The following is a 25,509-nucleotide window of genomic DNA, read 5'->3' on the forward strand; positions in this document are numbered from 1 at the left end:
GAAAATGTACTGAAAGTGGGTGTTTGACAGCCTGTCCTTCTACTCACCAGATGGGCCACTACGGCGACATGGTGTGCACAGAGTTCTGCAGTCCCATAGCTGCGATATAAAAAGAAGGCAAAGGGTTTCTATACTTATCCAGAGCAGCACACAAGCAGACTTCCACAGAGTACTCTCATGAGGACATGCGAACTACTGCTGCATTTGGGCATCACCCACTCAAATGCGCTGGACCACCCTTCCAGGCTTAGGATACTTAAATATTTACCTGCACACAACGAGGTCTCTTGGGGGTGGGAACCAAGTCTAAACATAAAACTCACTTACGCTTCATGCACACCTAGCCTAAAGATAATTTTATACAACATTTTTAAGAATATTGTAACTGAAACAAACTTTCATGGATGGATTTTCTACCTGCAGCTTAATGTCAGTGCTCAAAAAGTTCAGATGTTGGACATTTCAGATTCAGGTTTTCATATTAGAGATGCCCAATTTGTATTTCTATGGCCAAGGAATATAAAAATACACAAAACTACTTAATAAGAACTCATCTGTTGCTGTATACCAAACAAAGGAAAGAGAACACCTGTTTCCTAATTGAGAGCGGGGACATGAAATCAAACCAGGTGGAGGCACTATTTGAAGGACTATCTTAACATAATTCTGTAAGCTTACAATTATAAAACCATTACTGCCAGTCAGTACTAAAAACCAATCCAAACATCAAAACAGTAAGCACACCTACCGAGCAAGGAAGCACCAGGCATCCATAGCTAACAAGGAGGTGATCACATTAGCACCAAGCACAGCGTTCAAGAGCTCGGTGTCCTGGTCAAACAGAAAAGTTTGTTACTAAAAAGTTACCACCAATGTTACAGTTCCCAAGATAAAAGACAAAAGCACTATGGGAATCAAACTAGCAGATGCTTAACTGGAAAGCTCCACTCCTAGTTATCTGGAAGAACATTCTCAGTAAATGTTGAGCATCACTGTGTTGGGCTATAGAGAATCAAAATTGGTTCTAAATGTGGTAGTTCAATCATCAAGAGCCACAAAGATTCTTTAGCCCATAATCTTTAAAGCAACATCAATAAAATATATACTATATACACGTATAGTTTTCTTTCTACCTTTAACTATTTATATATGATACTTATTATGTGCTGGATACCCACTGTATCATACTGACCCTTATTTACATCCTAGAAACTCTCCCTAGAATTTTCTTAACCTCTTTTCTAATCCAATTCCATATTACACCTAAGATGAACAGAACAAGCAGTTTACTCCTGTGGAAACAGGGGCGACCCTCCCCGCTTACCAGCTCGGGGAACAGGGAGGGGTGGAAGGATGCGATGAAGGCGCACAGGTGAACGCACACGTGCTGATACAAGGTGACGGCCGCCTCGGCCTGCCCTGCGCGCTTTACTCCCTGCAAATGAACAGGCAGAGAGAGTTCACCACAACACTGCTCAAAGCTGTAGAAAATGGCTTTGAATAGAGACATCCTGCAGGGAAATTAAGAACATTGAACCCGACATTAATAACACTTACTGGTTAGCAGATAAAATAGTAACACATCAAATGGAGGGTTATTTTAGCAAAGTAAAATGTTTCCAGGGATATAATCAATAACAGTTGCTAGTATAAGTGAATATGTATACATAAAAATTAAATGTATTCACTAGTAGAATTCCTCAGGGCATGTTTTTCGCAGTTTACCAATTATTAATGATAATCCGAAGTTGCACAAAGTCTGTTTCTCAAAGAACTTATAAAACAGTTAAATGGGCTCGAGGAAGGAGTGGGAACTTAGAACACAGCCATAACCCAGGGGGTGGGCACCGGAATCTGGCCACAGTGCTGGTGAGGGTGGGAGACGGTGCACGGCCCAGGAGACCCGCGCAGGGTCTCGGGAGCTCAGGGCTGGAGGCCACTACTCGCACCTAGTCTATCACATGGCTCCGGAGCTCAGGGCTGGAGGCCACTACTCGCGTTACTTCATCACAGTCAGGGTTTACAATGCTGGAACCAGCAATAAACACTGAACACAATGAAGAATTTTAGCATCTGTTATAGATGTATGTATTTTGTATCTACTTTTATAAAGTAGCTTTTCTACAAGGTAACTTTAATACAAGTTCTAACTTATAAGAAACTTAATCTTAAGACCCTTCCCCAAACAAGGATATGCTGAAGCACCAGCAGGACTGGACACGGACGAGCCGCTACCTGGTCGTGGTGTCTGAGACTCGGCCTTCTGTGCACCACAGGGTCTGCACATCCTCGGGCTGAGCGGGCAGCTTATCCATGACAAACACCAGGAGCAGGCACTGGGGGAACTGCAGCTCGCAGGGCAGGTCTTTCCAGCAACAAATTAAATCATGCAATGTGTTACAATGACTTGGCAAAAAGTATCCTAAGTGTTTTCAGTAGAAATTGTGTTATTCAAAGAAATTAGAGGCATGATTTTTTAAATATGGGAAATATGTTTTAAAAAGGAAGTGGGAGAAATTTTAAATAAAAAATTTAATCTTAAGTAACAATTACAGAAGGGAAGATACAGCCTCTAGCATGTCACAGTTAGTAGGGATGACTTAACATCAGACCTGTTCTGAAGCTTACCTAGGTTACTGTCCAAAACTGTCTGTGCGAAGGCTGGGAGCGCAAGCAGCTGGCCCAGGAGCGGGTCCAGGGTCACCAGGAACGCACCAGCCACCTCCTCCTGCTGTGCTTTGGAGATCCTGGCCGCATACAGGCTCGGAGGGAACTTGCTGGAAACAATGCCCCCATTAGCAGCCATCTTCCAACTTTAGATAGAGCTAGGTACTAAAGTCCAACTTTCTAGTAGTGGAAATACAAATTTTATATCTATTTTTATAAAGTAGCAAAATACTGAATTGATACCAGAATTGTATGAATACTTCTGAACTAAATAATAGTTATAAACCCATCTATTAAAAGTTGTTTTAAAATAGGTAGGATGATAAACTATGAATTAATGCTAGTTCTCAAAAGCAAGACCTTTATAAGAAATAAACTGTGTACCAACACAGAAACACTTGAGCTGGGAAAACTTTTGTGGAAATGTTCCTGGGGTTTAAACTAAACTTCAGCCGGAATCTGTGAGATCAGCTAGGACCCAGTACTTTCTGCCATGTGACCTGGCTGTGGTGAGCAGGGCGAAGCAGAGCCCGCCCAGGGGGGCCAATGCGCACTGAGCACAGACGCCTGCGGCCCGGGGAGAGCTGGGAAGGCGCCGGCCGTGTGGAGTGTGGTCTGCAATTACGGCCGGCGCCACTTCCACCCACTCACCCGACCTTCCTGAGCCTCAGCTTCTTCATGTGTGACATGGGCAGATATTGTGCAGAATAAATTATATGTAAGGTGAAAGACATGTATGCAAAATATATTTAAAATTCCAAAGACACATATAAATATGTGATAAAACCCCATAAATTAAATGTCGCTCTATGTGCTTATCCTATATAAAAATAAGAAAAAGAAATTTGAAAAACATTTAGCCATTATGTCTTGAGACACACGTCTTTTTTTTTCTTGTGGTACTGGGGTGGAACCCAGGGGCTTTTCTACCTTTGGGCTAAACTCCAGACCTACTGTATACTTTATTTGGAAACAGGGTCTCACTAAGTTGCTGAGAGCCTAAGTAGCTGAGGCTGGCTTCGAACCTGCGCGATCCTCCTGTCTCAGCCTCCCAAGCGCACGCCACCACGCCCGGCTTCCGTGTATTTTTTTTATATCGTTCCCTCTTCTCTTCTGAGACTACACATGTATCTGGTTATTTTATGCCATCCCAATCATGTTCAGCCCTTTGCTCTCTGTGTTCAGTTTAAATAATTTCTACTTTATGCCCATAAAATCAACTCTAATTTCAATTAAATAAGTTTTTAAAAAACAAAAAATATGCCAACATAAGATATAATATGCAGATTTTTTGCCTTTGGTATTCGTTACACCAATTCTTCGTCACTCATGTGTCACTAGTAAAGAATACCAACTCACATGGAATCTACCATTCAAAAGATTCCATCTTCAATTACTTTAAGGAAGCAGACAAGAATTCACTGAAACATGAAGAAAATTACTTTGATGTTTTACTTTACAATGATATATACTTGGGCTTTGCATGGAACAAATAACATTATTGCATTTTAACAATCATAAAACATTCTTTTTACCTGTATACCTGAAGATAGAGCTGGTGCAATGTGCAGCAAGAATCGGAGAGGAAAGGAAGAAATTCCTTAAAAAAAAAAAAGAAAACATTCATTCTTTATATTTAACGACTCAGTAATACAGAAATACAAAGGCATGTGAAATAAAACCCTGGATGTGCCACAATTTAAAAAAAAAAAAAGAAAGAAAAAAATCCCACAGGAGACTGAAGAGGAGGACGAGGCCAAGAACTTGTACTTTATGGTCACAGCTGCTCTCACTGACTGGCAGCCATTACCCATCGAGTGCCTGGCCTGGGACCATCGTGTACCAAGGGCCTTTACACAGGTTACCTTCAGTCTGCTCGAAAACCTTATGCATTGTCATGCGCACGTCACAGACTAGAGAGCTGAAGTTCAGATACCAATACCTTTATCACCAATGAGAAACCAGGAAGAGTCAAGTGAAGGTGAGGTTCCTCCACCCATTACAGCTAGATCTTGTCTTAGCTTATACTGAATGATCAGATATAAGGAAAAAAATAGAGTGATTTTTTTTTTTTTTGCAGGTCTGGGGATGGAACCCAGAAGCATTTGACCTCTAAGCTACACCCCCTGCCCAATTTTTTATTCTTTATTTTGAAGCAGGGTCTCATTGAGTTGCAGAGGGCCTCACTAAGTAGCTGAGGCTGTCCGCGAACCACGATCCTCCGGTCTCAGCCTCCCAAATGCTGGGATTAAACGTGTGCCACCACGCCTGGCTAGTGATTAATTTTTAAAAATTTAAAAATTTCCTTGATAGAAAAGAATTGAGTTTTAAGCCGGGCATGGTGCCGCATGCTTATAATCCAGCTTTTGGAAGGCTGAGAAAGGAGGTTCACAGTTTACACACAGCCTCAGCTACTTAGTGAGGCCCTTTGCAACTCAGTGAGACCCTGTTTCAAAATAAATAAAAAAAACAGGGCTGGGGATGTAGCTCGGAGGTAGAATGTCCCTGGGTTCCATCCCCAGTACTTAAAAAAAAAAAAAAAAAAAAGACAAAAAGAAAGAAAGAAAGAACAAAAGAAAGAAAGAAAGAAAGAAAGAAAGAAAGAAAGAAAGAAAGAAAGAAAGAAAGAAAGAAAGAAAAGCCGGGCGTGATGACACACGCTTGTAATCCCCACGCTTGGGAGGCAAAGACAGGATCGCGCAGGTTTGAAGCCAGTCATGCTGGCTTAAGAGACCCTGTTTCCAAATTAAAAAAAAAAAAAAAAAAATTATATATATATCTGGGAGTGTAGCCCGGAGGTAGAAAACCCCAGTACCACCAAAAAAAAAAAAAAAAAAAAAAGACAAAAGAATTGATTTGCCAAAATGGCACAATAGGAATGACTTTACCATCTACACACCAAGCAAATACTAGACGGGCACCACCCAGCACGTCCTCTCAACGCCTCCCTGCCCCTGGAAGGGAGCCCAGGGTAAGGAGCAGAGATCTCTGAGCAGATCTCTACCCAGAGGGCTGGACTCAGCCAAGTGGAACAGCCCTGCTGGGGACAATGCGCCAGGCACGGAGCGCAGGCTGTAATCAACAGTCACTGGAAATCTGATCTCTCCTCAAAACGGAAGAAGGCAGGATCAAAAACATACTCCACATGGACTGCAGTCCTTGAAGAATCATTAACAAGCATCACCAGCAGGGTTTCTTCCACTGGTGCCCTTTCTCCACATAATATGCCTAGACATGGCTCTATTCATATTACTTCAAACATCACCGCCATTTTGATGACCCCCAAATATGCATATCTCCTTAAAATTATGACAGCTTCCAAGGTGTGAGCATTTAAACTTTAACAACCTAATTTAGTACAGTAGAAGTAATTTGCAAATAGTATTTAAAGGCAGATTGAATAATCTTCTGGAAGTTGATTTATGCTTACAAAAATATTTTATATTACCGGGCATGGTGGTGCACGCTTGTAACTTCCGCGCTTAGGAGGCGGAGACAGGAGGATTGCGCTGGTTTGAAGCCAGCCTCACTGTTTCCAAATAAAAATATAAAATAGGTCTGGGAGTATAGCCTGGAGGTAGAAGGGTTTCCAGGAACCCCAGTACCACCAAAAAAAAAAAAAAAAAAAAGAAAGAAATATTTTATATTTTTTCAGAGAAAATAAAAAGAATAATGACAGCCAGGTAAGGCGGAGTATATTTATACTCCCAGCTACTCAGAAGGCTGAAGCAGGAGGATTAAAAGGGCTAGAGATGTAGCTCAGTGGCAGGGTGCTCCTGAGTTCCATCCCCAGCAATACAGAAAACAAACACACAAAATGTAATAATAGATTTTCAATTTTTAACAACTGACAATTTAAGCTATTAAAACCCTCGAGTATACTTGATAAAATGACATCATAAGATTGGTTTTGGTAGGAATGGTAAAAACAGGACAATATATAATTTAGTGTAGATCTTATATTTATGTATCATTAAAAAGAGCCCTTACTTTAGTGTAGTGCAAGAGGGAGTTGGCAAAGAAACGGCACAATTTGAGTGTTTTCTGAAATACTCTGTGGTCAGCATTATCCTGTTCCAAAGAAAAAATAAGAAAGCATTATAATAAAAATAATACAAAATAATGCAAAAGTAGCTCAACTGTGAGACAATATTCTCTTAAAAATCTCTTAATAAATACAGAGTATAAAAATTTCCCAAGAAAACATAACTATTTTTGTATTGTTATTAGGAGCAGTAAACAAATATCAAATAACAGAGGAATTTAGAAAAGTTAAATTCTACATTTCTGAAAAGTAAATGAACTATATATAATACTAAGAAAGGCGATCCTTCTTGGTTGACTTAAAAGCGCAAGAAATTTAATCTACTGTTCTTTGCTGTGTGGGGATCAAGTTAACAGTCAAAAAAGGCCACTGATAACTGAGAAAAGAAAATACAATCAACTAAAACTGCAAAAAAAAAATAATAATCTGAATTACTTATCTTTGGGGAGAAGGAAGAACTGAAGGCATTTTGTATTAAGACAAACATCCCTGAGTTGAGGAGGAAGTAGGGTAACAAGCACTTTCTTTTACCATTAGTGGTTGCTAAAATACTATATTCTCTTCATTTGTATTAAGAGTGAAAGTGCTAAAATTCCCTGATTGAGTCGGGCGTGGTGGTGCAGGCTTCTAATCCCAGTTTCTAAGAGGCTGAGACAGGAGGATCACAGTTCATGGACAGCCTCAGCTACTTAATGAGGCCCTTTGCAACTCAGTGAAACCCTGTTTCAAAATAAAGAATAAAAAGTAGGGCTGGGGGTGGAGCTTGGTAGAATGCCCCTGGGTTCCTTCCCCAGTACTAAGGAAAACAAAATTCCCTGACCGAGTAGCAATCCCATTTCTGGAATTCCATCTCACAAAAACACTAGCACTAGTATGCAGTGCAGAGCTCGTCACACTCTGGAGACAAATGAACCGTGCTGGGAATGGCTAAGTATATCCATAGCAGATTCCTAAACTCCAGTGCCAAACAGCTCTTAAAAAGAAAAGGGCAGGTATGCCGTCAGGGACACAGTAGCACTAAGATAAAGAGCTTTAAATTAGAGCCACAAAAGTAAACCAAATAGAAAGTTATCTTAATTTTGAGAATTCTCATCTTAACATTAATGATTAACTGACCTTGGTTAACTGCCCATGCTTGATTCTTTTCAAACAATATAGTACAATCTTAATTAAACCAAATCAGAGTAAATATGACCCTTCATTTTGCAAACCAAAGGCCGTTTTCCTCAGCAGATACAGGGTAGATGAAAATTCAACTTTCAATAATGATGCACCTCTCCTGGTGCACAGTAAGGGTTCTGGAAGCACTTTACTACTGAGCGACTGAGTGGTGAAACAGCATAATCATCATCAGTCTGTTTGCTTTAGATGTTTCTCTTTCATTGGGGAAATTGTGCAAGCTTTGGTTGAAGCCCTAATGTTTACGTCATTACTAAATACCATACTGCTATTTAAAGTTAGAGCTCTTATTCGATATTTTAAAAAGTGAATAACATTTACACTGACAGTCCCACCTGGCTTTCTCAACTGTTTAAACAGTTTGATCCCAACGCCAACAAAGAGGTGAAGAACATAAGCTAAGGAGACCACTTCTCAGTGCGTTAAGGCGAGCGCTCAGTCTTCATTTCTTTAAACAAAACAAAGCACTGATAATATCTACAAGTGGCCGACAGTAGGTCTAGGGTGGGTAACGGGCAAGGGGGCTGGCCCTGTTCCCTCCTCTACGCGAGGCCCAGCAGGAAGGCCGCACTCTGGCAGAGCTGCCCCCACCACACCAGGCGTCTGGGTCCTGGCCTTCCCAGCCTAGGTTTCCATTACTTATGAAGTACCAAGTGTAAGCTAGTCTGAGACTAAGACACAAAGTAAAAACTGCCTGGGAAGCACTGTAGGTTTGAAAGTATCAGTAAAGAGCAGCAGAGGGCACTGCTGCTCCACATTCCCAGCTAAGAACGCAGCAATTACAGGTCCCGGCAGCGCTGTCCAGGCAACGGCAGGGAGCAGAGATGCCACACCTCCCCAATGAGTAAACCAAGAATGTGCATGGGCAGTTAGGAGGATCTCCAGTCTCCTATACAAGCAGTTTGTGTAAGATAAATTTAATATGCTTTCTGTACAAATAGCCATGCTGGCAAGACAGCCCCCAAGCCCTCTTTTCTGTAGCTACTCTACGCTGTCCTGATGCCCTCAGCTTTCCATCTCACCCCATTCAGGAATCTCCATGTAACTGTACTTTCCAATACTAGCTAAGGCAAAAGAGGTGTGCAGGATTACAGTGAGGAAGGAGCAACCTCCTGCCCCGACACAGGACCCTCCTTTGGGCAGGGTGAGGGGAACAAGAAGAAAATGCAAAAAGAAAACTAGAAAAGAGAGAAGAGAAGAAGAAAGAGGGCAGCCTCTTCCCCAGGCTGCTCCTCCCGCCCCTACACGACTGCCAATCTCTTTTCCAAGCTCTCGCTTCCCCGGCAGGGCTGCCCTCCAGCTCAGCCCTGCTCGGGGATATGCCACCAGTGTGGGGCTTGGATGAACCTCCAGTCCTTACGGCTCTAGAGGCCACGGCGGCAGCTGGTCACGCGATGTTCTGGGTGAAAAGTAATGGCTATAAGGAATCCTACAGATGGATTGGTGGAAGGACAGACGGAAGGAAATTAAAATCCCCTATTAAAGGTCTACATATTTACATGAGACATGGGAACTAACCAAAGAAACAAGGGCCACTGTTAAAGTGCCGTTACCTGTGCATCTGACCCCGTCATCTGCTCAGCTAACTGTAAACAAGAATGGAAGGAGAAAAGAATGTCTTCACACAAGCTGGTAATTATATCTCTGTGTTTCAATTGGCTTTTTATAATGGACTGGTGTTTGAGACTCTGCCTAAATGAATACAGAGAAAAGAATAAAATCACCATGAGTAACACATCAAGTAACTTAGGGCAATAATGTCTACTTTATTCGGTGTTTTTAAAACAGCACACCACACACCGCATCGTGTATATCAGAATGGCAAAATGAATACGTGCTAACTTTACATCTGAAGCGGCCATGTTTAAATAAGCTGTCAATGTTTATTTCTCTATGCAAAATATTAATTGAACTCTTACTATGTGTAAAGCACTCTGCTAGGCCTTGGGATAAAAAAATCAAACGCAGTCTCTACCCTGTGTGTATGAAGTTTGTGGTCTAGCATGAGAGTGTTGAATAATTGTAAGAATAATTATGATTGTGCTGAGAAGGAAAACTCTGAAGTGTTACAACAAAGACTATCAAATAATGCTCTCATAAAGATAAAGCACTTAAGTGGAAAACAGAAAGATAAGCAGGAGTTGGCAAGGTGGGGAGTCGGGGCAGCAGCGTCTAGGCAGAAGGAAAGCACAGTGCAGGCTCTGGGCCAGGAGAAACGGGGCGGGGCGGCAGGAGGTGACCCTGAGGGAGGCAGGCCAAGGATCAGGGTGCTTCTCTACAAAGGCGGGGTAGATTGCAAGCAGCAGCAGAGCGATGTGACCTGATTGAGAACATCTCAACGCTGGGTGGAAATGAACTGGAACAGGGCAAGAGCTGAAGACACACAACGCGGCTGTGTTGCTGACAACGCTGCGGAGGTGGCCAACTCACTGAGCGCTCACCAGGGCGCGTGCAGTTCTAAGCATCTCAGTGATGAACTCAACAGTCCTACAGCTCAGCAGCCTTAACTGCTAGAGCAAATTAAGATTCGAGAAGTGGACCAAGTTGCCAGGGGCTTCAGAGAGGACTGGAGGACATGCCGTGTGCTCCAGGTACACTCCTCAGGACTACATTAGTGCCTGTTGGCAATTCAATGCACCAGAGACTGACCTTTCTTACTTACTGCACGCACACTATAGTTTCTTAGTCATTTTTACATCTCAATCATGTCTTCTACCACCCCTAAGAATCTGATAAATGTTATGGGTACTCTCCCTAGGAACCCTTCAAAACTCTCTCCAGTTTCAGAAAGTTAAAATTATTTTGTAAATGGAATTAAGTTTGAAAAACTCAACTGTCTATAATGAAGGGATTACAGTCGATTCAAATTATACTTACTAATTCATCTAAGCTTAGAAATAGCATTCTTAATAGTTGGTTAACCAATAGGAGAGGCAAAGAGTTAAGATGTCGACTTGCCCATTATTTTAGAAGTACCAGTTAACTAGGTAGAACTTTTTATCTCTTTTTAGTATTCATGAATAATTAAGACTTACAATACAGAAAATGTTATAAAAAGTAAAGATTTACTTAATTATAAACTTCCAAGTATTGGCATGAAATGCTTGGTCCATACTGGAAATAACAGAGCAGATATCCAGTAGTGAATGAATAACTACAAAGAAAGAAAACAGAACTTATAAGATATTAAAATACCACACAGGATGAGATTTTTCCCATATTTCAAAGTATTGACTGAATATTTCAACATTTGATTAAATTAAAATAGGCAATGTAATTTCAAAATAAGTGTGTCAAAATAATTTTGAAAAGTGCCACATTTTTAATGGGAAATTAACTTTTGACGTTTATACCTATCCTATGAGCTAATAAAACAAACTGTTCAGTAAAGAGCTGAGCCCTGGTATAATCAAAATGTTCTACAGATACAATTCTAATCCAAAACTACAAATTAAGGCCTAACATGGAAGAATTAGAGCTAACTGCACAGCATCCATGCAAGATTGACCTGCCTGTTGTAGATGACTTATAAAAGCCCACACCTGCCCGTCCTCCCACACGGCTCTGGGCACGGTCCCATGACTGGGATTGGCAAAGGGGACACCAAAGGGGAGGCAAGTGGAAATCTGAGAAGTACGTGCACCCTGGAACTTGCCCTCTGGCTGCTCCTGAAGCCTGAGGTTGTCCAAAGGCAACCGAGCCTCATTAACCAGCGACAGGATGCGCCACACAAGACTTTCCCTGCACTTTCTGCCTGTTTTCAGCCAGATGTGCGTGAAGCTGCTGGCTGCAGATGCAGGAGTGAGCCTGTTGCCCTATGTGGGGCTGAGAAGATGGTCTCAGCCGATCCCAGCCTGGTCCTTAGACTCACAGGGTTATACAAAAATAAGATAGTGCTTGTTTTACACCAAGGGCTTGGGGGTAGTTTGCTACAGAGCAAAAGGTACCTGGTTTACTGCACAAAACCAAGCTACTCTCTTTATACCAAAGTTATGAAATGTAACCTTTGCCCTTTGTATTAGGGTATTGTTTTTAAACCCTAGGCCATAATCTATTAGTATGTGATGAAACTAATGAAGTTACAATCAGCAATTCTTTAAAAATGAAAGAGGATAGAGTATATCACATGTAAAATGGATTCTAGTTCATTCTAATAAAGAAATGTCTGCAGTGTGCATATACACGTTCATAGACATCCACACGCGCTTCTATATATGTTCTGGGATATTCTGTATACAGGTACAACAAAAAAAAAAATGAGGGTATAAAAAATCAGAGTAGCTTAGCATTTTTTGTTAAATAACTGTGGGGGAAATTACCTTTATAAACTTTAAATGTGCAAATCTAAGTTAAGATACCAAAAATAAATTTTAAAATTTTTAAATTGAAATAACTGAAAATTTATCCAATAAAAATTAAGTGACTTTTTGTGCAGAATAAGTAAAATTTAACATCATTAAAAACAATGTTGGGCCCAATAACTTAACTGAACTATGAACTCCATCCACTTTAGATCACACAGGAAATGCTAAGTGTTTTCACCTACCTGTTACCATATCCAAAATATCCTTCTCATCTCCTGCAGGGTCCATGCACACCATGTCCAGCAGCTCCAGCAGCTGCTTCTGCAGGGAGTGGGCCTCCTTGAAAAGGGCCTGCAGCAGGTCTGAGACCAGGTGCAGACGCCCAGAATACACAGACTCGCTGTCCTGTCGCCATGTACGGAGGAGGGAAAAAGGAGAATGAGAACAGCTCAAAGGCAGCATTTAACCACAGCACTGCAGATCAGAGATGTAACATTCAGTAACGACCTATCAAACAATGTCTAGTGGACGTCCACTTTCCATAAAGTTCTTGGCTGTAAGCAAGCATGCATAAAAGGATTCTGATCTCCACAATCTTGCAACTACAGAACTATACGGAGGTATCATGTCAAGTGCATGACATCTTAGCACTCTACCAAACCCCAGTATTAACTAACGAGCAATTTTCATTTGCCCAACAAAGAGCAATATCAAAAGCGCCTGTACCTTACAAATTCTAGGCCAGCTTCTGTGCCTTAGTGTTGCTCCAGGAATGTAGGGATGGACTAAATTAGAGGCATTCTGGTATAAAGGGAGGTGAATTGAGGTGAGGCGCCGCTCACCCACCAATGCTATACAACAGAACGGCTTGGATTCCTGAGACCCAACACAACGCCTCATCATTTCTTTCATAATAAAGAAGAAATGCATAAAACAAAAACCCTCAGAAGGCCACTTTTTATGACTTCCTTATACCCACTTATTTTGAAACATTTATATACATCTTTCTGTCCTGTGGAGAAGTCTTCCCCAGCAACACCAGGGACAGGTAGAACCTGATGTACAAATGCTCTTTTACTCAGCCCATCAATTCTAGGACTTAAAGTGTAACAGACCCACTGCTCACCTTACAGTGTACAAATGTGCTCTTGATCACATGGAGAACAGAGGAGGGGAGGCTGTGAATGCTTTCTAGAACGATGGACTCCTGAGCGGCACAGACATGCTGGACACATCCTGCAAGAGCGCCCAAGACCTGCACCATCGTCTAGAAATGAGAACAAAGCTTCACTCCAGGTGTACCTTCTGAGCACTGAAACGGTATCAGACAGTATGCTGCATGCTAGGACTCAACAGTGAACAAAGCACACACTGCCCATCGTCCACCACAGAAACTACTGGCCAGCCCTGGCAGCTAGCCCACGCTTCAAAGCACATGGCAGGCATTTTACCATCGCCTTAGGACCACAGGTGAGAGATGGCATCTTGACTTGTCGTCATGTGAGAATGCAGATACTGACTCTGCACACAATCATATAAAAAATTCAGAATTCATTTTCCTGTTCATATTGTTGTCAGTCCACAAGTTTAATTTCAGTATTAGGCCATTATATAAAGAAGGCATGGTTAATCAATCAGCATAAAAACACTCACTTCATTTTCCCTCCCGTTCCCCTCCCCTTCTAATACATCTGACTTACTTGTAAAATATCCCTAAGAGTAGTCTGGATTTCTAAATTTTGGCTTGACAGTCCTCTGGCTTGAGTAGTTAATTCATACAGCATGTCATCAAATAATTTTACAGTCTGAAGAAAATCAGGTTATAAATAAATTAGCAGAAATCACTAGAAAGGAAAAAACATATCTTTAAAGAAAAAAACCCAAAATAGGATTTGATTTTGCATCAATAACATCCACGCGGTATTGTCCAGCTTAACAATTGTTCCTAAGTAGAAAACACATATAAAGTGTTTCTACAATATAATCCCTAAAACAAACAGAAAAGTCCCAGACAGAAGTGATTTACTTTCCATTTCTGTGGTTTGGATTCATGTAATAATACCAATTTAAAAATCTAAAAAAAGCACTGAAGTCGGGCATGGTGTCGCACGCTTGTAGTCCCAGCATTCGGGAGGCTGAGACCGGAGGATCGCGGTTCGTGGACACCCTCAGCTACTCAGTGAGGCCCTCTGCGACTCAGTGAGACTCTGTTTCAAAATAAAGAATAAAAAGTAGGGCTGGGGTGTAGCTCGGAGGTCAAATGCCCCTGGGTTCCATCCCCAGACCTGCCAAAAAATAAAAAATAAAAGCACTGAAAATTCATCTAGAAATGCAAAAAATTAAGTAAATTCATTGCACAATAAAAAATGACTATTTTGACAATCAACATTCACAGGGGCATTTAGAAGACTATTTTGTGGTAGTGATAATAAATTTGTACAGAATCACCCATTCATTATGCACTTGTGTTCTAGCTATTCGCCTGTTTGACCAATTCAAGACACCCTTCCTGGGGTTCAGTATGTGGCCTCACACTACTAAGCCCTGTGCCTGTAAATGCCATTTAAATGGACTGAACACGGCAGTAACAGCCCAGCCAACACAAGGTGGCTGAAGAGGGCGCTGTTTCCCACAGGCAGACTAGCACCACATCCCCACCTTCTCCGTCAAACAGTGGGACCTCTTTCTGATGGTCAAGAGCAAATTCTAAGAAATCGTTCAGAGAGAGAATGATCAAGTGACTATGTGTAAAAGGAATTCTGATGATTACTTGCTTAAAAGATCCATTCCAAGAAATGAGAGGCATCATAATGACTGTTTCATTTTGGCACCAGGGTACCGTTAGTTCCCTCCACATCAAAATACACATGGTGCCTCTTTTCACAGCCCTTTAGTCTGCCACAGAACTACTGATGCTGGAACAACTGGCTAGCTCTGCATCCCAGCCCACACTTCAGAGAAAAGGCAGACTACCGACATCTAAAGAGGAATAATGGAGTCTGTGGGTTGAGTGCTTTTTCTTAGTTACTTGATTTTACAAATATTTCAGGTTTTCTTCTAAGACTAATTTTTGGCTTCCATTTTTCCAAACATTGAAATTATTAATAAATACTAGAGAAAATAAAGCAAAGGGATGTAGCTTGCTTCCATCATCCCTCCAAATTTTTTCAATGACAGCTTTAAAATTCAGGAGTATTAAGCCAGGCGTGGTGGCCCACACTTGTAATCCCTGTGCTTGGGAGGCTGAGACAGGAGAATCGGGCAGGCTCGAAGCCAGCCTCAACTGGCTTAAGAGACCCTATTTCCAAATAAAATAGAAAATAGGCCTGGGAGTGTAGCCCCTGGGTTCCATCCCCAAAAAAGAAATCGACTATTAAAAGTTACCTACAGTAACTTAAGTTCAAACAACGAAGGCTCTACCAATTAGTACACTATCTAAAGTACAATCGTTTTGATCACCTAATGTTCACACCAACACCTTCCCATATGCTCTCATAAGCTCAATATTTTCCTATTTATTTGTACTCCTGGTATGTTTGATATGTTAGAAAAATAAAGCCAAAATTAAGAATAAGTTACCTAAAACTAAAGCTAGACTTTAACAAGCCTTCAACGTGCAGATTAAGGTAACAGTACTATACCTTTGGTAACACTTGTGAAAAGAAAGTCTGTTCCAAAGTCAGGTGGCTCATATGAGGTAAAAACATTTCTATAATGATTTTCAGAATTTCTAGAAGGCAAAATAGTATTTTGCAAAACCATTAAATCATGTCAGTCATTACCCTTTAACAAATGAGACGTTAAGTACTGCCAATGTAAAACTCTGTACAGTTCATAATGCTATATTCTACATAAAGAAATTAGTATTTAATAGCAAAGTTATCTATAATAGCGAAAAAGAAAATAAAACCCTACATATCCAGTGATTAAAGACCACGTAAGTGGATGTGGAAACATCTACTGAAAAGAATCTGCTATCATTAAAATTATATTTAAAAAATAAAGGTTCACAATATTTTAAGATTATATATCCAAAATAGCAAAATCTCAACTCTAATATATATAAATGTGTACAAAAAAACAGGCTGAAAAGAACGTACATAAATGAGATGAGACCATCTCAGCAGAATTTAACCATTCCAGATTAGTGATGCCTTAATACCTTTTCTGATTTTCTTCAAGTCTCAGTGTTCTACAATGAATACAACTTACATTTATACTCATGATAAAAAAATCATTGCCACTTTAAAATTTTATAGACCCAATAGACACTATGAGTTCCAAATAAAAATGACTATTCCACAATCACCTGAACTCTAAACAGTAAGTGAGCAGCCTTCGCTCCGCCTCCTCTTCTGACTGAACAGTGAATCCCGTCAAGATTGTGAAGACAGGTGAAAATGAGAAAGCCAACCTTCTAAAAGTGGCAAATTTGTAATCACCCAGACAACCAGCTTTTGTAACCCAGAAAACACTTTCCATGTGACACTGTTAGAGCAAAGCTTACTAAGTGGACTACAAATTATGTTTCACAAAGGTCTAATCACAGTGTAACACCTAACACTGAAAAATCAGAAATCATTTACACGTACATCAGCAGAAACCTCTGGCAGCTCTCCAAAACTGGAATTTAAGACACTAAGCACTGAAATTTGAAGGATTTCTTTTTAATTTTTATCTTAAGTAACCAAAGGTTACAGAGGCTATTCCATAGAAAGTGGTTAAAGTTGAAGGCCAGACCCAGTAACACGTGGAGCTCAGACCTAATGACGTGTAAATCAAACAGTGAGAACCATCTTACTTACGGATATGCTCCCTCCAACTCTCAGCATGTTGATACCTAGAGTGAAACAGCTAAGGAAGAGACGCACATCACAGGGAGAGGCTCTTCATCACTGAGAATAAGCTCACAGAGACCCTTCTTGATATCAGCAATGACCCACAGGAATCAAGTTAGACGCAGCCACTGGCTCACTCTTACCTTCAACACTCAACACTCATTATGACAACCCATGGATTTAACGCAGGAAAAGACCCCTCTCCCCTCCACAGCTCTGTCTATTTGTAGCTGCCTTCAGTTTTTCTTGTTACCTGCACACCTATCTTGCCAACCTTATTCAGACTGAAATTCTCCTGCATGGCAGGAGCTTACTTATGTTCAATGCAAAGGCAGTAGTAACCACATTATAAGCTATGCTTGTACACCACTGAAGATCACTAGAAACTTTTGCTGTAAAAACAACATATCAGTAAGGAATATGTCGGCAAGAAAAATGAATACCCATAAGCCTCTCACACTAATAAGAATTGATCTCTTTTCTGAAATCCTAGTTTGCATGTATTTTTAAAAACAGCAATCAAAATGAGATATAAATTCCATAAAGTAGAATTTACCTTATGGAAAAACTTTAGTAAAGTGCAAAAAGATTTTTGCTATTCCACAATTAGTCTCAAGTTATGATTATATAAATATGCAGGCAAGGGCTAGAAAATGTGTAAAATGCGTATTGTAAAATATAAAAATAATCGTTTGGCAATGGGATTGTGGGTTTATTGCATTTTTCTGTCATTTGTTGCAACAGTGAAGAAAAATACTACTGTACACTAAAAAAAATATCTGAGACAGCCATTTTTCAAATACAAAATATTTTTAGTGCTTTACTAAACACATATGTGGCAGACAGTTCTCAGTGCTAAGGATAAAGCAGTGAATAAAATCAAGTTCCTGCCTTCATCCTTTAGTGTACTAAGGAAGTGTGTGAGCGTGCTCGTGTTTGTGTATGCGTGCATGCGTGTGCGCACGCGTGCAGGTGTGTGTGTGTGGTGTGGGAGCAAAGGAGATACTTCCTGTTAATGACAAAGCGCTCTCTAAAAACGGAACAGGACAATGTGCAGTGGATCAGACCGGGTTTGGGGGAACTACCTAATACTGGGGGCTCTGAAAAGGCCCCTCAAAGGAAGTAATACTTGAGCCAAGAACTGAGAAAAGAAATGTGCAAGGACCTTGGAGAACAAACTAGACTGGGCACAAAGCTTCTGATGGAGGTAAACTTGTGGGATTTGTGGCCATAGTGTAGAGCTAGGTATGAGAAGAATGAGACTCAGGTCACAGGGAGCCTTGAAGGCAAATTTGGATTTTATTCCTAATTCAATAAGAAGCCCCAGGGAAAGGGTTACAGAGGGAAATGAGAAGATCATTGTTCATCATGCTGAACTTTTTTGTTAACGAATGGATTTAAATTTGGGAGTGGTGGTACAAGTTTGTAATCCCAGTACTTGGGAGGCTGAGACAGGAAGATCACAGGTTCACAGCCAGCCTCGGCAACTTAATGAGACCTTTAATTAAAAATTAAAATTAAAAATTGAAATAAAAAGCCGGGTGTGGTGGCGCACGCTTGTAATCCTCGCGCTTGGGAGGTGGAGACAGGAGGATCTTGCAGGTTCGAAGTCAGCGTGCTGGCTTAAGAGACCCTGTTTCCAAAAATAAAAAAGTATGAAATAGGCCTGGGAGTGTAGCCCGAAGACAGAAGGGCTTCCAGGAACCCCAGTGCCACACACACACACAAAAAGCCTGGTATGGTGGCTCAAGTTTGTAATTCCAGTACTTGAGAGGCTAAGACAGGAGGATCGCAGGTTCGAGACGAGCCTCAGCACCTTGTGAAGGCTTCCACAACTTAGTTAGACCCTATTTCGAAATAAAGAATAAAATAGGGCTGGGGATATGCCCCCGACCCCGTTGGATTCCCAGCATAACAAGAAAATAAAAAAAGGGCTGGAGGTGTAGCTCAGTCCTGGGTTGAATCTTTAGTGCTACACACACACACACACACACACAGATTACAGAAAACTATTAGCAATAGTCCAAGTGGTAGGGTTGGGAATCAGGGTGGCAGCAATGGGGATGGAGATAAGTGGACTGATTCAAGATATAGTTTGTAGTGTAGAGCAATAAATTTGCTGATTAAGTACGCAAGACACAGAGCATTCAAGATTTTGGTGTGGAAATCATTTTACAACCATTTTCTTAGATGAAGAAAACTGGGTAAGAGCTTTGAGTTCTTTTGAATATGTTATTTGAGATGCAAGAATAAGAACACTGGTATTCAATTTAGTAAATCCCCCTATCAGCTCTGGGGAGGAAGAGGAACCTCATTCCTTATCTTGGTCCTTCAAACCACGCCTGACACTCCTTAAACCACAGTAGTTTTTGTTGTTTTGTTTTTGTTTTTCTCTAAGCTACATCCACAAACCTTTTTATTTTTTACTTTGAAACAGGGACTAAGTTGCTGGGACGTGTTTTGCACCTGAAATCCTCCAATCTCAGTTTCTCAAGTACTGGGATTACAAGCCTGTGCCGCCACACCCGGCTAGTCAACGTTTTTGAGGTTTAGTTTCCAAGTCAAAAATCTCTCAAGGACAACAATTCAGTATATACACATTACTAAAAAAGGGAGGGGTTGGCCGGGCGTGGTGGCGCACGCTTGTAATCCCCGCGCTTGGGAGGCAGAGACAGGAGGATCGCGCAGGTTCGAAGCCAGCCGCACGTGCTGGCTTAGGAGATCCTGTTTCCAAATAAAAATGTAAAAATAGGTCTGGGAGTGTAGCCCAGAGATAGAAGGGCTTCCAGGAACCCCAGTACCACCAAAAAAAAAAAAAAAAAGGGAGGGGTCTTGGTACGGTCTGAGGTTTTGCGAATGCCTAAGTGAACGCCATTTTGTGTTATATATAGGCAATACTTATATTGGGCTTTAGTTGTAAAAAAAAAAAAAGGGGGGGCCCTGTTGAGACTGGTATGACGGCCATGTTTTTTCTTTTGAGCGTAATTTTATGTTGGAGGTGAGCGCAATAGGTGTTAAAGAAAAATTAAGGATAGGACTCCAACCACATTTACTAGCACAGAGTCATGGGACCAACAAAGAATTGTCTGCACCTGGCGACAATGGCGTGAAGCAACTCAAATGCTGCAAATCAACACCAACAGCCGAAGCGACTCTCGAGCCAGCAGGCAAGAAGAGGTACGACAGGAGCGAGGCCGGCTGACACTTACTGAGCATCTAACGATCTGGCTCTTACTAGAACTATGCCCTGTCATTCTCACAATACTGGGAAAGCCCATACTCATAAACCCATGCTACAGATCTCCCGCTGGACTTCACCCAGCTATCGAGAGCCAGAGCTCGGGTCTGACTCCCTGCCTCTCCCACCGCCCCACGCGAAGTATTTACACTTGACAGCAAGCAGAGAGTGCAGGGATTCAGGAAGGGACGGCAGGACGGCGCAAAGGTCACGCCCACCGCCAAAACCTTGGGGCACCGCAGGTCCGCCTTCGATCTCGGCACCGCGGTTCCCCCGCCCTCCGTTCTCTCTAATTAGTGGGGGTCGCCCACTTATCAACAAAGGAAGGGCCAGGTTTCGGCTGCGGCCACACTCGGGGCCCCGCCGAGGATATGGAGGACCGAGGAGAAACCTCCGCGACCCACCCTCGGCCCTCGCCAGGGGCAAGAGCACCAAGGATATGAGGAGCCGGGGCAGGACGGATGGCAGCTCCCGGCGGCACACCTCCCGGGGCCAGCCGCTCAGTTCCTCCAGCGGGACCGCGCTGGCCGGCACGGCGCGCTCCTGAGACATCCTGGCGAAGACTGCAACTTCAAACCGGTCCCGCCAGGGCCCGCACCGGAAGTTCCCGCCCTCCCGGCAGGCCTCGCGAGCTTTCCGCCGGCGCCGCGACCATAGAGAGGACGCCAGTGCATTCCTAGAGAGGCCAGAGGCTGGTCCAAAACGGGTCCCATCTGGCCGCCCGGAGGACTCGACTCACTGGTGCGAGCTGGACGGCGCCGCGAGACAGCGCCGGGACGCGTTTCTCAGCCAGATGCTTCCTGGGGCCCCAGACTGCGAGCATCCCCGGGTTAAGGTCGGGTGCTTCGGAGGTCAGGGCCGCGAGTCCCCAGGTTTGTACCCTTAGGTGGCACAGGAGATCCAGAAAGGATTCTCAGTAAAGTTGGTTGCACTTTCTACTGTCCTCCAGGTGAGAACCCCGTGTGTGTGTGTGTGTGTGTGTGTGTGTGTGTGTGTGTGTGTGCTTGCTCTACAACCAAACCAGTACTTTTTTTTTTTTTTGGTACTGGGGACTGAACCCAGGAACATTCTGCCTCCAAACTACACCCCACCCTTTAAAACAAGAGTTCTCTCAGTGGCTGAGGCTGGCCTCGAACCCTCGATCCCGAACCTCTGAACCTCCTCCTTTCTCAGCCTCCCAGATAATGGGATGACAGGTGTGTGCCACCACTCCCAGTCCAAAGCAGGCTTTATTAATTATTCCAGTCTAATGCACATAGGGCTGCTGGTCTGGACTTAATATTTGTAGTCAAGCCATCCAGATGAATTTTCACACACCGGCTAGACCTGTGCGTGTTCTTTTGTTTCGTTTTGTTTTTCTTTCTTTGCGGCACTGGGGATGGAACTCAGGGCATTGTACCTCTGAGCTACACCCCCTGCCCTATTTTTTAGTCTTTATTTTGAAACAGGGTCTCACTAAATTGCTAAGGGCCTCGCTAAGTAGCCGTGGCTGTCGGCGAACCGCTTCCCTCCGGCCTCAGCTGGGATTACAAACGTGCACCGCCACACCCAGCTACCTGTTCATGTTTTTAAATTGTGTTCACCTACCAGAAAACGATCATGAGCTCTTGACTTTTGAGGCTGCAGCAGAGTGAAGAAATTCTGGTTTGGCCACCAGAGAAGTGAAAGACACCGATATCTGTGCTGTCTGCAAAGCTTGCACTTTATGCTTGTCTTGGTGGTGGGCGCTGCTACTGCTGTTCCTTTGTTTGTTTTTACAGTTTATTTTCTTCCCCACCTTTTGAACCCTTAATTAAGGTGTGTGTCTTCCCAAATCTTTTCTCTCCTTCCACAGCTATTTTAGGAAAGGCAGCTGTATGGGGTGAGGTAGAGGGGTTGCTGTTTAATATTTTATTTTAGTGAATTGTGATATTTTGCTTTCATCATTGTTTTCTCTTTTTATTTCCTTATTCGTTTTTTTTTTTTTTACCAGAGCTAAATTGAAAGAGGAGCAAAACCTTCTAAAAAAATCACTGGAAACACCTCAATATTTTCAGTGGTGTATAAGCAGCGAAGGAGAAATTGACCCCAACAGGGTTGAATAATTGAGACAGGTTTCTGTGTTTCATCAAACTGTCCAGAAGTTGAAGACTCCTCCTTTGAATTTAAGGATAGTGTGCACTTAATAAGAGGATGAGTTTTCAGTTTAATTTCACTATAGAAGACCAGCTGGAAAATGAGTCGACACCTCTTGGGGATGGAGCTTTGACTCTGGATCCCTCAAAATCATCCTCAGTCTCAGAAAGTCCGAAAGGAATACAGAAGGACAGAAAATGTTCTCCAGAGCAGTCAGTGGGGCCTCGGGATCATTGGTGGGACCCCAGGTCAGTGGGAAATGCAGCTCCTTCCCGGGACCCTGACAGCCCGCCCAGTGCATCTAGCAGCTCAGGTGACTTGGAGCCACACGAGAAGCTGCCCTGCTTGAGTCTTGCCAAGGAGCATGCTCTGCCTAAAGACCCAAAGAAAGTGTTAGAAAACAAAGTCCTAGAAATGTTACCAGGTCTCCAGCACATTAACATATCAGGAGTGAAAACCACCTTGCTGGAAGAGAACTTCCCTGGAGAAAACATCATTTCCAAAAGCTTTTCTTCACATTCCGATCTGATTGCAGGAGTTTATGAAGGAGGCTTAAAAATCTGGGAATGCACCTTTGACCTTCTGGAGTATTTTACGGAGGCCCGCGTGAAATTTGCTGGGAAGAGAGTGTTGGACCTTGGCTGTGGGTCTGGCTTGCTGGGTATAGCTGCGCTCAAGGGAGGGGCCAAAGAAATTCATTTTCAGGATTATAACAGTTTGGTGATTGAGGAAGTGACCTTACCTAATGTAGTGGCTAACTCCACTTTAAAAGAAGAAGGAGAAGGAGAAGAAGATGATGATGATGTAAATGAACCACATGTGAAAAGATGCAGAAAATCAGAAGTAGCCCAAGAATTGCTTAGATGCCGGTTCTTTTCTGGGGAGTGGTCTGAGTTCTGTAAGCTTGTACTGAGCAGCGAAAAGCTCTTCGTAAAATATGATCTCATTCTTACCTCTGAAACCATTTACAATCCAGATTATTACAGTACTTTATACCAGACATTCCTTCGACTGTTGAGTAAAAATGGACGGGTGCTACTGGCCAGCAAAGCACATTATTTTGGTGTCGGGGGAGGGGTGCATCTCTTTCAGAAGTTTGTAGAAGAAAGGGATGTATTTGAGACTAGAACACTTAAAATAATTGATGAAGGGCTAAAACGATTCCTAATTGAAATGACTTTTAAGTAGCCCACTTCACATACATCGAATGTCCTTGGAAAAATAAACAGAATAACCCAAAGGTTTTCAATGTTCAGTGTCAGTTTTTTGTTTGTTTGTTTGTTTGTTTCAAAATTATAGTGTCTGTTTATAGGCCAACTATGTTAGCAACCTTGTATTTGCTAGGTAGGTGAGGCTGAGAGAGCACCCTTGAACGTTGGTAAGCTCTCCAGGGTAGTCATGTTGTTGGAAAGTTCTCTGTCTTCCATTTTTATTCTATTTGACCTTCCTGCCACCTTTGGCCTTACATAAAGTTGTTCCCAGGAAATCCTGCCATTTCTTATCTCAAGTATGTGAATTCCCAGTCCTTTTTAGCTCATTGTTCAAATGAAGTGCCTGGTTATTAAGTGACCTCACATTATAAAATATTACAAGTCTAAATATTAGCATGAAGGCCTTATGTAACTAGGAAAAAAAGATTTTCTTTCTATATCTACAGTGCTGAGCAATTGAATCCACATTGAAATGAGGAGGAGAATCTGATACAGCATAAAAGTGATAGACTTGATGCCTGTAACCCCAGTACTTGGGAGGCTGAGACAGAAGGATCTCGGGTTGGCAGCCAGTCCCAGCAACTTAGACCCTCAGCAACCTAAATGAGACTTTGTTTCAAAATAAAAAACAAAATAGGGCTAAGAGTATAGCTCAGAGATAGAATGCCCGGGTTCAATCCTCAGTAGTGCACACACACAATAAGAGCTTAAGAGTAAAGTTAATTCCTTGGAGCCAAATAAAAGACCCTTTGGTCTTGAGAGGAGGAAAAAGAATAGGAAAGGAGAATTGTACATTAAGGAAGAATAAACTTCTTAGCGGCTGTTAAATAACAGGAAATAGAGAGGGAAGCATTTTACTCCTTTTGTTGATTCTAGTGCAAAGACTCACATCACCTCTGAAATTCAGATCTGCCATGCTATCTATAAAAATTGGTAGTGTGTTTTGTCTTTCTAGAAAATACCTTAAATATTGCCACATTTTGGGCATAATTGAGTGTGATTTTCACTGGAGATCTGTCAACTGGGCACTTTGTGTAGCATACTACTTAAGACTTAGGACCTTCTGAGAGATGTCTGTCCCTGTTTAGTAATGATCATGATGGGTAACAGTTTTCAGTATTTTTTCTAGGCTGAACAGGTGAGCTTAGCCCATTCTAACATTTACTAGTCATACAGCCCTGGGTTAGTTCTAATGACTGTCCTCATTTTATAGATCAGTTGAGACTCTCCCAGTCACATGCCTGACTTTGAACTACACTCTTGTGGGAAACTGTTCTAAATCTTAAAAAGTGTTGGTTTAGAGGATTGATTAGCTTCTTGCTCGCTTTGGCTGAGGCTGCCTTTTTGAGGGAACTGAAGGCAGCGACCTCAATGTGCCCCTGCTGTCTAAGCTACTTCTCTGCTCTGTAATTGGGGTCGCTTTACTGAAGGACAGGCCGCCCTAAGAAGAAAACTGGAGACCTGGATCTCTGACACTGCAAAACTTCCAGACAAAAACTCACCTTCTAAACCATCCTAACATGATGTCCTGCTTCTATAGCTAGAGACAAACATGAATCAGAGGCCCTGATCATAACCTTGTAGACAGAAAATAAAAGGAAGAGCTGAGCTGCACTTGGGAGTTGGCTCTCTTGCCTTCTCTCAGCCCTTGAGGCTGAACAAATCCTCAAGAGTATTTTTTATCCTGAGCACTGGGACAGAGCCTAGCAGAATCTCAGCTCAGGTCTTTAAAATCTTTACACATTTCACCATTTAGTTGTGTTGACCCCACCAAGACCTGTTTTCATCACAGATATTTCAGCAATTTAGTGAGACCCTCAGCAACCTAAATGAGACTTTGTTTTAAAATAAAAAACAAAATAGGGCTAAGAGTATAGCTCAGAGGTAGAATGCCCGGGTTCAATCCTCAGTA

General features: G+C 42.2%; 2 protein-coding genes across 2 annotated transcripts in view; one reads left to right on the top strand and one right to left on the bottom strand.

Moving 5' to 3' along the window:
• FIRRM (FIGNL1 interacting regulator of recombination and mitosis) overlaps positions 1-20,823 on the bottom strand; it is a gene marked incomplete at both ends in the record, with an annotated part of 35,763 nt that extends 14,940 nt beyond the window's left edge. The window contains 15 exons of the mRNA XM_080698790.1: positions 48-99; positions 749-831; positions 1,325-1,511; positions 2,236-2,365; positions 2,629-2,777; positions 4,203-4,267; positions 6,658-6,738; positions 9,445-9,583; positions 10,961-11,045; positions 12,438-12,600; positions 13,322-13,462; positions 13,896-14,000; positions 15,837-15,925; positions 17,001-17,034; positions 20,704-20,823. Of these exons, the coding sequence (XP_080554916.1) occupies positions 48-99; positions 749-831; positions 1,325-1,511; positions 2,236-2,365; positions 2,629-2,777; positions 4,203-4,267; positions 6,658-6,738; positions 9,445-9,583; positions 10,961-11,045; positions 12,438-12,600; positions 13,322-13,462; positions 13,896-14,000; positions 15,837-15,925; positions 17,001-17,034; positions 20,704-20,823 (1,623 nt within the window). The remainder of the gene's footprint in view (positions 1-47; positions 100-748; positions 832-1,324; positions 1,512-2,235; positions 2,366-2,628; positions 2,778-4,202; positions 4,268-6,657; positions 6,739-9,444; positions 9,584-10,960; positions 11,046-12,437; positions 12,601-13,321; positions 13,463-13,895; positions 14,001-15,836; positions 15,926-17,000; positions 17,035-20,703) is intronic.
• A 1,620-nt stretch (positions 20,824-22,443) lies between these two features.
• METTL18 (methyltransferase 18, RPL3 N3(tau)-histidine) lies at positions 22,444-23,574 on the top strand (the record flags this gene model as incomplete). The annotated part of the gene is made up of 1 exon (XM_080698251.1): positions 22,444-23,574. One exon carries the CDS (start codon positions 22,444-22,446, stop codon positions 23,572-23,574), a length of 1,131 nt encoding a protein of 376 aa, XP_080554377.1.
• Between the last annotated feature and the right edge of the window lie 1,935 nt (positions 23,575-25,509).

The sequence above is a fragment of the Muscardinus avellanarius genome, assembly GCF_963383645.1.
Source record: "Muscardinus avellanarius genome assembly, chromosome: 7".
Taxonomy (NCBI): domain Eukaryota; kingdom Metazoa; phylum Chordata; class Mammalia; order Rodentia; family Gliridae; genus Muscardinus; species Muscardinus avellanarius.